Consider the following 16,050-nt stretch of genomic DNA (forward strand, 5'->3'; position numbering starts at 1 on the left):
TTAACTGGTTCAAATCAGAGATTCTACCACTCACCCCCGCTTCACTTTCCGTGGACGTGGGTGATGAATTTCGCTGGAGTCCCAGGGGGATAAGATATTTGGGGGTAATGGTCACCACCTGACCCCCAGCCCCCAAGCTCTTTGAGGATAATTACTTAACAATTAGAGAAGAAGGTTGGGGTTTGGATCCGACTCTCTTTGCCCCAGGCTGCCCGCGTAGCACTGGCCAAGATGGTGGTGGTCCCTAAGCTGCTGCACATCTTTAACAACGTCCCACTGGTACCACCCTCGTGGTTCTGGAAATGGGTCTGGTCGCTGATGTCCAGACTGGTCTGGGCGGGTGGAGTAGCACGGGTCGTGCTAGATGCTCTTTCACTACCATATGCCTCTGGCAGCCTGGATTATCCCGATCAATACATAAACTTTGTCGCCATCCAGGTGCAGTATGCTATATGGTGGTGGAACCCTTCCTTGGAACCTTTGCACAACAAATTCAAAAGGACCATTGCGCACCTGCATGATCTGAAAGGCCTACTCAGGGGTACGCCCAAACGATCCCTTAGAGGGTAAATACAACCAATGTATGTAACTAAGTGTGCATGGAACCTTACCGCCCTTGCGACCAACACCGATAATTATCACGCTGACTTTGCAAAATACTCTGTACACGGTATCCCTCTCACAGCAGAACAGACCTTCAAAACTCAGTTTGAGAAATTGGGGATATTCTCCCTGGGTGACCCAGTGCATGAAGGCAAATTCATACAGTGGGAAACCTTGAAAGACTGTGGCCCTTGGAATGCTGCCTCCCTGCTACTTTACTATAGATTGCGGGAGGCGCTTCGGGAACGTTGGAATGATTTCCCTTCAGCGCCCGCTCCCTCCCCCTTGGCCCAATTTGTAGCCAACCCTCTAAATATCGCTGCAGCGTTCTCTGCCCTATACAAACTGATCAAATCTCTCCGTCTCAAGGCCAGATGGGATAGGGTTTAAGACACACCTCTGCATGATAACCAATGGCGAGTGATTTGCATGCTGACAAAAAAAGATCTTGCTGAATTCAAGGTTCCGCCTTATACAGTTCAAATTCCTTCATCAGTCATACCTCACTCCCGCACAGCTGCACAAGTATTACCCTGAGAGGAACTCCACCTGCCCACGTTGTAATGCCGACCACGATGACTTTATCCACAAGGTCTGGAGCTGTGCCCACAGGTAGTCCTTCTGGGAGAGAGTCTCCGGTACCATGGACGAAATGGTCGCTGGATGCCCTCGAGATTCTCCAGTGTCCAGGCTTCTGGCTTGGTTCGATATTCCTTCTAAGACTGATAGGAAACTGCTGGCCATGGCCTCAGTGGTCGGTGGGGCCCTAATTGCCGAAGCGTGAACGAGAGCATCATCGCCTACAGTGAGGGAATGGGTTAATATGCTGAAGATTTGTGAAAGACATGAAACATCCTACTCCTCCACCGTCCCCCCTGGTACGAGACCCGCAGACTATTGGGACCCCTTTCGATCATAACTCCTCAATCTGGAGTCCCCCCCATCGCATTAATAGTAGGAAATTGTAGACAAGACTTTGACTTGGGGAAAGGATATACCGAAGCCCCCATGGAGACTTCTCGTCTACTTTGATGTAGAGAACTTAATTGCCTCATGTAATAGCTGATGTCCCAATGCTATACAGATTCCTATTTCGATATACTATACCGCTCTGCGTCTGCCATGTTTGTAATCCGAACACTGTACCTGCTCACATATGCACCTTGCCACACGGTTGGGGGAGTGCGGGGGGACAGAGGATAAGGCTATGGGTTGTAACCACTATGGGTTGTAAGTGGTTGTTTGTTTATTGTTGCAAACATTCAAATAAACACAGATTTGAAAAAGAAATGTTTTAGGGATCACATTCATTGGCTTAGATATGTATTTGATGCAGGAGCAGAGTGGCTAGTTTCGGTATAGTGCTGTGCAAATTAACCGACACAAGGATCCAAAATAAATGCTTTCACAGTAATTAACCGTGTAAGCCGCCGTTTAAAAGTACTTTAAGCAATGTCAGAGCTTAATTATCCTGCCCCTGCCACCTTCAAAGAATCAGAGAACCTTTCAAGGAAATGGTTCCGAAAACAGTGAAAGAACGGTAGGAAATTCAGGTTAAGGCAGAGAGACGGTAAGGTAAGATTTGCACACATACAAAGCTGTTAGTAAAGTTTACAACACCTTGAAAAGGTGAAATATTAAAAAAAAACCATAAAAGGCGAGGATTATAAAAGAAATAGGGTGTCTGCCTCCTTCAGACCTACAACCAAGATACATGAGAAAATCCTTACCAGCATTCCCAGTTGTATGGCCAGCATGGCCATTTTGGCTTCCAGTTCAGGTTCTCGTTCAGCCTCTCGGAGCGCCTTGGCCCCTCTGGCATGGCCCATGTTCCCTAGGCACACCTTGGCAACATCCAGCCTCCTTGTCTTGACGCACATGCGAGCCATATTCTCCCAAACTGCCTCGCTGCATGCAGAGGAGAAAAGATACAAATGAAGTTAATAAAAAATAAAGTACACACTTTTATAGCATTCATACTAGGCCTAAACTTGCAGTAATAGTGGATGGGTTCAACAAGTTAATATCTCGTATACAATGGCAGAGAACAATGTCATGTCAAGTAACAGGCTGCCAAAACAAATATCGATGTCAATGTGTGTTTACTAGAGGGAAAGAAAACCACTCCAACAAGGAAAGTACTACCAGAGGTAATATAGACTAAGCTGACTGGTGCCTATCAAGCTCACAGATTTCATATTGACAAACGTTTCCACATATTACACTCAGATGCATGGTACCAGGGGAAGGTCCAACATAGCTTGCTGCTGCATCAAGGCTCAAGTATTACAGATGCACTAGCTGTTCCCGCCGTAATATATGCCTTTCTAGCATATCTTAAAGGTCAATATCGGTTGGTAAATCATAGGGTCACTTCTTTACCCCTTCTTAAATATTGGAATTACCACCAATCGCTTCCAGGAAGGGGCCATAGGTCTCTGTGACTTATTAATGGTCACTGAAAAGTCTAAATGTGTCAGATGGAATGAGAGGTATGCGCGGTATAAGAACAGTATTTAAGTTCCATCGATCACAGGGGCCCCTCTGATGTGCCTTTGTAGATGCTTAATTGTCATCCTTGTTCCATTGCAGAGTCCCTGTGATGGCATAAGATTGCGTAGTAGCATCTTGCACCTAGAAACACTTGTGTACAGGCACATTATAAATGCCATATCATAATTACAGATCCTACTTTCAGTTTTTTTTTGCGAGGAGGCATACATCCTACAGTGTTTTGCCCTTTAGAGACTGAAACATTGAGCTGGTAATTAACTGTTCATTGACACTGGAACAGCCGTGCCGTCTGTGAAGAGAAGTGGGGGTGGAATGAAGTAACTTCCAAATGTTTGTGATAGTGGAAGGTGAACATGACCGGGTAGAACCGTGCTCATTCTGTTTGTTGAAATGGTAGATATTGTTGGACAGCAGAGGACAACCTAACACTGATAAATAGCATCAGCAGAGTACGAAACATACCTAAGCATTTTAGATAGATAGACGATATCTCTTTGCTGAAGGACAGCTACTGCTAAGCGCTACAGTGGCATCCTTGAGTGTAGCAGGCAAACAAGTGAATGAACAAAGGGAAGCGGATTTGCTGAGATCCCACTCACACACAAACGTACACCACCAAGGTAAGCCGACTGTGCAGAATATTTAGCTTCATGGCTTGCTTTGCTACAGCCACATAGAAGACAAACTTGCACACATCACCAAACGGCCCTCATAACACCACATCCATTAATCCTTTTTCTTGGGTAAAGAAAGGCAACTCTGATGGGTGTGATGTTTTCACTAGAATGTCTAAGACCCATAAAGAAAACCAACTCTGTAATAAATAAGCCGATTCTGTGCTAAAGTCCACCAGACAGGCTTGTGTCCAATTCAATAATCCAGCATTAGGGTATCAAAGAGATTAACTGCCTCTAAACAAATCAGAATACTTGGAAATAAGTCAATAATCTTGGATATTGGTCTCATTCACACACCTTAACTTTAGCAGCAGCCAAACAGCCAGCAAGGCATACATTAAAGCAAAGTGCTAGCAAGGAGCATTTTAGGAGGGGTCATTATCGCTTGTAATAATGGCAATCCCCAGCGTATTGCCAGAGACAAAGGCATTATCCCATGATAACTAGCTTCCCTCAGTCTGTAAGGCTTAACTCGCCTAAATCAACTGTGCACGGGACCTGCCCCATAGAGGAATACTCCTAAGCACCCATTGGGTGACAGGACTCAGAATGGACTCAGCCTGTATGGCCTTATAGAGGTAGAGACAGGAATCAAGCAATAAAGCAAACATCAAAACCAGCCGATGTGACACCAACTCTAGGCTCGTGGTGAACAGAGTAAATGCCTCAGGTGGTATCAGTAATTAATGAAATACCCCACAACGAACATTTTCCACCTATTCACTGGCTCACAGTCCAGATTAATGCTGAAATATGTGACAAGTGAGTTTGGTTGGCTCTTCCTGGATGAGTGTGTTCATTGCTTGGAACCTCACCTATAATCATTGTTTTGGAGTTTGTCTTTTTAAGATAGGCACCTTGGAAATCCACCATATTATTAAAATGCAATAGGGGACAAGTTGGGTACATTTTAATGTTTAATTTATTTTGATATAACTCACTCTTGCATATATTCATTTTGGGACACCATTATAAGAGGTTTTTTTCTCTGACACACCCACAAATGTACACCCTAATTAGCTAGGTAGAGTTGAAGTATTATCTCTTCATGTGACATTGGGTCTCCTGCAACACCAGGACATTAATGTCTTATCTTCAACCTATTACAAACAAAATGTTCAGATTTTTTCAAGCAAACCAATAAATTACTGCTGATCCCATTACAATAGAGCAACCAAATATTCACCCCCACAACATCAACAATCCAACGACTTTGCAAAGCTGCAGTACCACATTGTACCCAGGTGCCTCTCATTATCCTGCTGCCAGCCCCTACGATGGCCACACCAGACATTAATAACTTCACATCAGTGCCCAGAATCTTATCTTGGCTTTCGTGCCAGTTTTCAATTGGCGGTAAAAGCAGCTTTACGATCCCACGCTCACTAAATACCAACACTCCTACAATTCTAGCCAAACACCCCAACTGAAGAGCAACACGGTTAGGAGTGACCGATGACCCACATGGGTAGGTTATCATGTTATGTTCTGCAAGCCGGCAAGCCCCTATACTGTATGATCCTTTGCGTGTGGTTTACAACAAATCAAGAGCATTAATGTGGCAACATGAGTAACAATCAGACATAATTGTTCTACTACATTTTCCCACTAAAGCCCTGACACATCAGGTTATTCAGGTAAAATGTGTGACTCAATACCACACTGGCTGGTTATCGCATACCCAACAGCAATCACTGCTGCTCACAGTTCCTTCTCAAAGGAATCTATACCCTCGTGGTCTGAGAAGAATACAAAGGTCCTTCAGCTTGGTCGGTTAAAGCATACAATATTGTGGAGCGCAGTCTCTTGCACCCTTGTTGGATGCAGAAGGTTTTGTCTCGCTACACACACTCCCGGACATTCTTATTTGTCACAAAGTGTGGGAATAATTCAGAATTGTTCAACAGTCTACGTCCTAGGTCATTCTAAAAGCCAAACAGATGCCCCCCACCCCCCTCACCCAGACTCCCAATAGGGCCTTCTTTCCAATTACTACCTTCAGCTCCTCTCCATGCCCTGAATAGTGCTTGCCACTAGACATCGTCATATCCTCCAGTATGCCCGTCTCTGCTCATACTCCCTGAGTGCCCAAACCATATTTGGCTTGCTACATGATGCCTCAGCCTTCCGAGGGAGTGTGTGCAGCTTCCGTATCAATCTTGTCTGCAAATATGTTAACAATGGTGTTCCATCAGCATTTTCCTGATCTGCATCAAAGGTGGAGAAGTGAGGCTCAATCTCTGACAAGTGCCATCTGGGGAAAGGCATCCATCTTTGGCAGGTTTTGTCCAGTTTGAAACGGCATATATGCAAGCCAAAGTAACGCACACTCCTCTACTGTGCGGATGACATAACGCATGCCAAGTGTGAGCCGGCAGGCAAGCAATACTGACAAAAATGCACACCAAACAGAAGCATGCTCTCAATCGGCACACCAGGAGAACATTTTCTGTTCAGCACGCTTACATTCCACAGCCACTCATGGGCTACAAAGACACATGCACAAACTAGAGTGCCCGGAATACCACCTGCCAACACAAGGAGTCACCACAATTGGCTGCACAAGCACTAGTAATCAGGCGCAAACACAGGAATAAGGCCCACCTTCAAGATTGCGCTCCAAAGAAAATGGTCACCACTCAAGGATGGACCACGCAGTGTTTCAACTTTTCCAGTGCCATGGCAATGGCAGCTTTGCCATCTCTATGAAGGACTCCACAAAACAAATCATAGAATGAGGGATTCTGTGTTGGACACCAGCAGTTGCGGTGCACTCCCCGTACCCCAGCCCCTGGAGTGCAGAACCCAACAGTGAACCCTGCAACAGTGATCACTGCATATTGCGGATAGGCAGCAGTCAGCCACACAGCAACTTTTGGTAAGCTCAGCCAGATAGTCGTATGTCACAGATGATTTCCCCATGCCAAAGTGCACCGGTTCTATTTGGAACCATGCTTGTGGCACCCAGAACTGGCACACTGAAGACAGGCACGTTGCATGGATCCTCTTTGCTCAATGGTGCTTCGGCCCACAAGCCGGGGAGTCCACACAATTTATCAGATCATCAGGAACCTATGGTGAGGTTCAAAAATGGTGCCAGAAGCACCAATTCAAGTCTAGGACTTCACCCTGACCAAGCAGCACAGAGTACTCCAGAATGTAAAATATACCAATGATAGGGTCTCGAAATAAAATCATCTTGCCTCCCCTGCATCAAGTAACTCTGTCAAAGAAGATGTTGGAGTCATTTAACTCTTGGGTGATATTCAGAAATACCATGGTCTAACATGCTGAATATCTTCAGTGCATGGGATGGGGAGTCCACCAACACTTGCTGCTTTCTGACACTGCAAGACAGGTTGATAACCCCTGAACAGCGTTTACGGTTATGTGAAAAGGCATACATAAAATGTAATCTAAGAGATTAGAAGGAACCCGATTCAAACAAATGTGATTAGGAGAAAATGGCTGTGGATGAATGGATCCTTCATACCAATGGTAGCATGAAGTGGAATGATTATATTAAAAAATGAACTCTTCCAGAGTTGGGTTAAACATTTCGTCGCACTATATGATTTGACACAAAGCCGTGTTTTGTTTAGCGCAAGTCCTACTGAGCCAGCATTTAACTTGTCTGCACTTAGTGAAACATCTATGACAATTGCTCACAAGGAAGTCAAGGCTATGCTCCTGAAAGCATCAAGCCATCAGAGTCCAGTTCCTGATTTATGCCCAGTGGATGTATTTAAATTGGACCTTTGGCTTTGGGCGCCAATTTTAACACTCCTGTACAATACATTTTGCAAGTCGGGTGTTGTTCCTTTTTGCTGGAAACAGGCAACATTGGTTCCGATTATAAAGAAGGACAGCAGAGGGGATACATCATGCTATGGGCCCATATACATCTCTTGGATGTTCCAGCTATATTATTTGGAAGGCTGAGTCATACTCTAACACTTTACTGGGTGAAGGAATTTGATCCCTTAACCGAGGCACAATATGGTTTTCCAGAGGGTATAGGTATGAATGAACAATCTCTGAACCTTCTTTTAACCAGTAAGTCAGCAGAGGGTCAGGTCTGGTCTTTGTACTTAGTGTTTATGGATTTATCATCAGCGTTTGACTGTGTGGTCAGGTTTCACTTCTAGTCAACACTGAAGAATAAAGGGATTCCCTCTGCTATAATAAATGTTTTGGTAAGCTTGCATTCGGATCTCAAAATTAAGATAAGATACGGACCAAATGGAAGAGGAGTACGGCAGGGCTTTGTGCTGGCCCCACTCCTCCTTAATTTATACATCAACAATTTGCATGCTGAACTTGACGTCATCAGTGAGGTCCCAACAGTAGCGGGTCGTTCATACCTACTTCTACTCTATGCAGATGCTGCAGTGTTGTTAGCTCGCAGCCCAAAGGCTATTCACTCTCTTGTCAACCAATTCACTGATTATATGGAAAGGAGAGGTCTAGGAAACCGGCGATTATAGCTATTTGGTGTAAAGACCAAAACGCTGGAATGAGTAACCAGATAGGACTACTTGGGGATAACCTTTCAAGGTGCACTACTATGGACAAACCGGGTCGAAAAAGGTCTCATTCGCATGAAGCAAGTCAACGGTTTTATTTTCTGCTCCGCCAAAAACATTGGGCACTTTTTGATAAAATGCATGGCCTGGGTGTATAGAAGAAAAACAGTTGAAACCGTGGCTCAAGCTTTTTGGAATTTGGGGTTACATACCAAGTTGTCCTTGTTGGAGTGCTGCGCAAAGAGTTTCTCTGCAAGGGCCCCTGTTTTTTCCAGTCCATCTTGAGCAGGGAGCTATGTATTTATTGAACTACCTGAGACAAAAACCTCTCTTATCATGGGTCGCTATTTGGACGAACCCTCAGAGCGTTTTAACACAAACTATTTGGAAGATATGTGCAAAAGCGAAGTAGCATATAAGATCCAATGGCGCGCTTATGTGAAAAACCATCTAACACGCCTGGGGTTAGCTAGTTGGTATGAGAATCCTTGCCAAATCAACGCTAGTTTGAAAAATTACACTCCAGCACCTCTATTTCTAAAAGTGCAATAGACCGAGAGAACGCTCTGAGTTTGTGAAGACAAGGGTGACAATGCATGCTTCTCTCAAATGGACTGGGGGCTGTGAACCTTATTTATCATGAGTCATGCAAAGGTGTGCTCACTCTATGGTAGAAATCTTTAGATAAAATATCTTGTCACTAAAGAGAGAAACCAGCAATTGGAGCACAGGTAAAGAGCTGTCTGGTTGCAAGTGTGATCGATGTGTAGTAGAAGATGTGGCAAATTTGATGTTCTTTTGCGCGATTTATCAGGACCTATGGCAGAGAGCCATCTTTCCGATTCCAAGGTGAACAAATTGTACAAGTTACCGACCAGCCCTTTCTTTTAAATGTTGTGTAATAATTCAGCTCTTTGTTGTGCACTCGGACTGTACTTATCTAAAGCTATGGAAATAAGGGGAGAGTTTCTATTTTGAAGTTAGCTTTTATAACCGGTTGTTTTTATGAGTGCATAGGTTTTACCTTATATTCATTGCCTTAACTTTGATGGCGTGTTTTCACTCCTAAATAAAGTAATAAAGAAGAACTCTGGCCAGGTTTAAGTTAAAGAATTAACCGTAAATAGTATTGATAGGAAAGCAGGCTTGACCAATGAAAGAACTAAATATGGAACTGCAAAAATAGAAATTGAAAACAGCTGTAAAATCTGACCCCTCCCCCGACCCCCACTTTTCTACACACAGCACTAGTGGAAAGGCAATGGGCCTGCATAGTAACATAAAGGACTTTACATGGATCGTGGTGACAAAAGAGGATAACATGACAGGGTACTGCAGGATTAAATCATTGAGTTGCACTTCACACGGACAACGTCCTTGAGGTTACATCAGTCCCAGAAGACTAGAGTAACACTACATCCTTTTTTTTATTTTTTATTTATTTTTATTTTCCAAAAGTCAATACCAACTTATAGGGTCGTTGTGATGGCCACCGATTGTAATAGGTCTGCAGAGGAGTCTATCTTCTGTTGTCATGCCCCCGTTTCAGCTGTTGTCCATCTACGGAGGTCTTCCCACCATATTGCAACACTAGGGGCTCTCGGGCACTTCCAAGCCATGGCAATTCGACGTTTTGCCAAAATGTACATTAAGTCATGTTCAGAGGCCTATTCTTTTTGCCTTTAGGGTAAGAGCCTAGGATGTTTGCACATCCAATGCAATGTCTGCATCCGCCACCCTAGCTTCAATTTGCTTCCAGAAAGTTTGGATTGCATCCCCACACTGGGTTCCAGGCATTTGGGGCACGTCGCGGCGCCCGTCCTGCTAAATTTTGAGATAATGTCCGGGGTAAGGTATGCCCTGTTGAGTACATAGAATTGTATAAGCTGCAAGCAGGCACTTCTAGATACTTTTTTGTGATAGCTTGTGATAGCATCCCATTCATTGTCTTCGAACTGTGTGTTGAGTTCGAGCTCCCATTTACTCTTGCTCCTAAGGTCTTGATGCGCGGTGCAGGTGAGCAAAGTTTCATAGAGCCATGAGATTTCGTGCCCTGCCTCCGCCACACTTAACAGGTTCCCTATGCCCTCGTGTCCAGTGTCCAGAGACTCCATTTCCGGCCAGCGTTTTGTGAGTCTTTTTACTACAGCCCTGTGCAGGAGGAATTGTCCTGTTGGAATCCCTGTGGACTCCTGGAGGTCAGTGAACGTTAAAATGCCCTGATTGTCTACCAGGTCTCCCAGGGTGGCAACCCTGTAAGCCTCCCATGTGTTCCTAATTGCCTTCCGGTCATCTGGCCTGGATGTCATGATCACGCTGATCGGGATCTGTGGGAAATAAGGGTCAACCACCCCAGTGGCTTTGCAGGCTCGCTTCGAGATCTGGGTTCCGAGGCAAATTAAGTATGCGTCTAGGTATTTTGGACCTGATTCGATCCAGATAAGGTCTCCGAGTAGCTTTCGGGAGTTTGTGGGCAGCAGAAGGCGGGTGTCGGTTGTGGCGTCGTCAGCCGTGGCGTCGTCGGCCATCCACTGGATCACATGCTTCAGTTGCCCCGCTATATAATTCAGTTCAAAGTTGGGGCCCTTGAGGCCCCCTCTGTCGTACGGTCTTTGCATTGTTTCTAGGGCTACTCTGTTTCTACCTTCTGCCCATAGGAATTTTCTGCAGAGTTTATTGAGATCCCTACAGAATGGTTGCGGGATATTGTATGGAACATTGGTGAAAAAGTAAAGGAGTCTCGGTAGAGCCACCATTTTAAGGAGCCCTGCTCTTCCCGTCACCGATAGCGGTAGCTTGCTCCAGAAGGTCCATTCATTTGGCCAGGCGGTCTTCGCCTTCGATGTATTTAGCATGTGCTCAGTTTTGGGGTCTCGGCGAATCGTGATGCCCAAGTATTTGAAGGATGAGGGTTCCCATTTGAGAGCAAGACTTGGGAGGTATGTCTCATCTGTCCTTCTTAAGGCTGCTAGGGGGTATAGGCATGACTTGTCATAGTTAATTTAGATACCGGTCCATCTGTGGAACCCCTCTAGTGTTTCGAGTATGTAGGGTAATATGTGTTCAGGATCTTTCAAGTAAAGAAGCATGTCATCCGCATACATGGAGACTAAGTGGGTCGTCCCATCTATTACTATGCCCCCCGTCGCCATATTCCTGTCTGAGGTAGGCCACCACTGGTTCCACCGCTAAGATGTAGAGCATGGGGGAAAGGCGGCAGCCTTGTCTTGTACCCCAGGAGAGGCTCCATTTGTCAGAGAAGTGGTATTCGTACATACCCTGGCAGAGGGATCTGTAAAGGTGAGATCAACCCACTTAAGGAAGGAAGGCCCTATTCCCATCTTGGCTAGCCTGGCATGGAGCCATTTCCATCGGACTGAGTCAAATGCTTTGGAGGCGTCTAGGGACGCCACCGCACATTTGTCTGGGTAGCTGTCAGTGCTATATATGACATGGTGCAGCCTTCTTAGGTTTTCTGTGATAGAGCGGCCCTGCACATACCCTGTTTGGTCGTGGTGAATTAAAAGCGGGATGGTCTTTCTCAGTCTTCCTGCCAGTAGCGCTGTCAGTATTTTGTTGTCCACGTTGAGCATGGACAGCGGTCTGTATGATCCCCATTCAGAACTATCTTTATTGGGTTTTAACAGGGGGATGATGACCGCCTCCCTCATGGTGTCAGGCAGGCGACCCAGTTCATATGCCTCGTTGTACACTTAGGACAGCAGAGGGGCTAGTATAGTCTTGTAGGTCTTATAGAACTCTCCTGGGAGTCAGTCGGGTCCAGGTGCCTTCCCAGAAGGGAGCGATCTAATAGTGACCGCAACCTCCTCAGGGGTGATGGGGCCTTCTAGGGTCTCGGCTATCTGTCCATCAAGCTGGGGTAACTTGAGGATGTCTAGGACGTCCCCGATATCAGTGTCGGTGGGTGGTGTAGGGTCGGAATTTAGTGCTTGATAGTCTTTTTTGAACTCCAGATTAATCTCCTTTTGTGTGTGGATATTCTGGCCATCTGTACCCTGGACTAAGCAAATGGGTTTTCTGGGGATTTCGCATTTATAGAGCCACGCTAAGATTTTCCCTGGTTTGTAGCCTAGGGCATGAGTCCTTTCGAGATGTTTAGCATAGCTTAATTTCCCCAGTAACACTACATCCTTCATTGGAACCCAAGGACTTAACCATTATCTGGAGGCATTAGAATTCTGGGTACACGCTGCATCGAGTTGTACTTCTGCAAACATCATGCCTCACAATGCAATCCGAAACGTTGATGGAATTCATTCCAAGTACAGTTCCTGAATATAGAGATATCAAGCTTCTTAAAATTGCATGTCACAAACCATCCAACACATGTAATAACACTGCATGCCCACCCAACTTGTGCACATGATTGATTGCTATTTTAATTTAAGTCCAATTTGAATAAGACGTAAATGAACTCTTTTTAAATCGAGTTTGAATAATTAGCCCCTGTTTATTGCACAAATATCCATGTCAAATTAATCCAACCGTTTTTCAAATTTCAGTCCAATCTATTAAAGGTAATCAAAGTTGCATAAAACGCATAAAGTGGATAAAGATCAAGACAACCCGTGTTTCAGGCCACACGCTCGTTTACAAGACTTATCATTGAATAGAATGAAAACATAAGATAGTATCAATACAAACATTCAGAAACAAACGTAAATAAATAAACTCATAAAAATGTAATAAGGTAAGCCAACATTTTCACTCATCAAAGACATGCATCCACATTTGTAATCAACATTATTTCAAAATGTTCATTGTCAGCTCCTAAGAAAACATGAATTGCCTCCTTATGAATGCCACAATGAAAAGTATGCTTGGTGCCATGACAAAGAATATAGAACTAGGTCTATTTTGTTTTACACATATCTAATTGATTATTTACTCCTACACTGAAATATTTCCGGATCTTACAACGCTGTTGTGAACAGTGGTTCCCCACTCCAGTTTAATATCTCACTGCTAAGATAAGCAACTTAACACAATTTTTACTCCATGTTCTGCTTTAAAAATGCCTCTATATTGCTCATTAGTTATACTGCATTTCAAATTCCAATCCATAGCATTACCAATAATCATCTCGCTGTAGTTCATATCTTACCTCAAAAATGTACATTTCAATAGCATGTTTTTTAGGTTCAACTAGCCACTTTTTTTTTTAACCATTAAGACACCTTAACACCTGCATGACATGTCAAGGTATGCCATCAAAATATGAAAAGTCACCTTCATGGTGATTCAGGCTCTTAGTCCAGACTCTCCCTCCTTCACAACTGGTTGGGAACGCCTGCATCCGCAGGTGGCCTAAAAAAAGCTGGCTGAAAAAGATAGCTGTCACTTTAAGAACTTTGGAAGGGGAAGGGCCTACGTCACGCATGCGTCACTCCGCGCGCCGGACCCACACCTTACCCTCACATCACCAAACGCTCCACACCTAGTTCCTGTGGTTCCGCCGATGGCGGTAGAATTTAAGTATACGCGTACTGTAGGGGATGGCTGCGTGGGTGTTGTGAAGGAGGGAGAGCATAGACTAAGAGAACCTGAATCACCATGAAGGTAATTTTTAATTTATCTGTCGTCCTGGCTCTCCCTCATTCCCAACTGGTTGGACTAGACTAAAAAGCCTTTGAATAAGCAAGGGTGGTGGAGACAGCATGTACAGGATTCTGGCAAACAAGTTCCGGAGAACCTCTTGGCCAAATATTTCATCATTTCTAGAAGATGTGTCCATAGCATAATGCTTGCCGGGTGGGTCATGTAGCTGCTTTACAGATGTCTACAATGGGAACATGCCTGGTAAAGGCTACAGATGCTGTCTTGGCTCTACTAGAATGAGCCCAAAGTCACTGCAGAGTTGCGAGCCTGTTCATGTCGTGAGCCTTGGAGATACAGGAGACAACCCATCTGGCAATGGAAGCTTTTGCTGCCTTATTACCAGGAGAAGGACCACCATAAGTAATGAAGAGCTGGTCTGCTTTTCTAAACGGTTTCGTCCTTTCAAGTTACAATTTTAAAGTTCTTACAACGTCTGGGTTATATATTTTTTCTTCGGCCGCAGAAGCATGCGGTCTGGGATTAAAAACGGGAAGACACGTATCCTGGTTTAAGTGAAAATCAGAGACCACCTTGGGTAGAAAGGAGGGGACCGTATGTAGGACAAGTTTGTCCTCATGGAACACTATATATGGTTTCTTTGAGGAGAGAGTCTGGACCTCACCAATCCTTCTAGCCGAAGTAATGGCGACTAAGAAGGTTGTTTTCCAAGTTAGGAATTCAAATTTGCATGAAGCCATAGGCTCAAATGGTTTTTGCATTAGGGCTGATAAAGCCACGTTGAGATCCCACCGAGGTGGAGGTTCCCGAATATGGGGATGTAAATGTAAAAGGCCATTAAAGTACCTTTTAATGGCTTTTTTTGGAGAGAGGGAAATACTTGTGGTCTCTATTCAGGTAAGCACTGGTAGCTGATAAGTAATGTTTGCACATATCTACATTGACACCAGTGGAAACAAGATAAGACATGAAGGAGATGAAATAATTAATAGAGGCCTTTAGAGGGTTATGGTCTTTTTCTAAGGCCCAGTGGCAGAACCGTAACCATTTACTACGATATTGCTTCTGAGTGGAAGCTTTTCTGGAGGCTGACATGATGGCAATGTTTTGATCTGACAAATTTAAGTGGGAAAGGCTAGCTTCTCAGGAACCAAGCCTTCAAGTTGAGCAATTGAGGAGAGGGGTGAAGGACCTGTCCCTTCAGTTGAGTCAAAAGATCTCTCGATAGTGAAAGATCTAATAGGGTTGTGTCTGCTAACTCCAGAAGGTCTGGAAACCAGATCTGGCGAGGCCAGAACGGGGCTATTAGAATCACTGTCATATTGTGTGACCATTTGAATTTGGTCAATATCTTGTGAATCAATGGGAGAGGTGGGAATGCATAAAGTGTTAGATTCGACCAATGCAGTTGTAGAGCATCTCCCAGGGATAGAAGACCCTGACTTTGCCTTGATGCAAACTGAGGACATAGTGAGTTGAGCTGGTCGGCAAAGAGGTCTACTGATGGATGGCCCCACTTCTGAAATATCATGTGCGTTACTGATGGTTCCAGCTCCCACTCGTGTGGAGCAGACTGTAACCTGCTAAGTTTGTCTGCAAGGACGTTCTTCCGCTCGAGATGGGACGCCAACAAGAAAATGTGATTTTGAATTGCCCAATAACACATTTTTTCTGCTAGGAGACACAGGGGACAGAAGCGAGTGCCCCCCTGCTTGTTGATATAAAACATTGCAGTGGCATTGTCGGTTAGAATTTTCACCACTCTTCCTTGAACTGAGGGAAGAAAGATTTTAGAGTGAAAAAATATGGTTCTTAGTTCCAGAACATTGATGTGGTTCTTCTTTTCCTGAGAGGACCAAAGACCATGAGCTGTTAGACTTTGGCAATGGGCTCCCCAATCGTACTCTGAAGAGTCTGTTGTTATGACTATTTGGGGAGGAGGAGGCTGAAAGGGGAACTCTATTAACAGGTTCTCTAGGGAGTTCCACCAGAGTAGTGAGTCCTGAACTTGTTTTGGAATTTGGATTTTCATTTGCTGGGAATCCGAGGGCTGGTTCCAGTTGAGAGCAAGATGCCACTGGATCATTCTCATGTGGAGCCTTGCAAAGGGCACTAGGTTTATGCAAGAGGCCAAGAGGCCGAAGAGTCTTTGA

The 16,050-nt window shown here is 44.6% G+C and overlaps 1 protein-coding gene across 2 annotated transcripts in view; it reads right to left on the reverse strand.

Moving 5' to 3' along the window:
- IFT140 (intraflagellar transport 140) overlaps positions 1-16,050 on the reverse strand; it is a 2,226,364-nt gene that overhangs the window by 450,840 nt on the left and 1,759,474 nt on the right. For both annotated transcript variants that reach the window (XM_069646971.1, XM_069646972.1), the window contains one exon: positions 2,334-2,511. In XM_069646971.1, coding sequence (XP_069503072.1) covers positions 2,334-2,511 — 178 coding nt within the window. The remainder of the gene's footprint in view (positions 1-2,333; positions 2,512-16,050) is intronic.

This window comes from Ambystoma mexicanum, chromosome 2q (genome assembly GCF_040938575.1).
Source record: "Ambystoma mexicanum isolate Mex_15411 chromosome 2q, UKY_AmexF1_1, whole genome shotgun sequence".
Lineage (NCBI taxonomy): Eukaryota > Metazoa > Chordata > Amphibia > Caudata > Ambystomatidae > Ambystoma > Ambystoma mexicanum.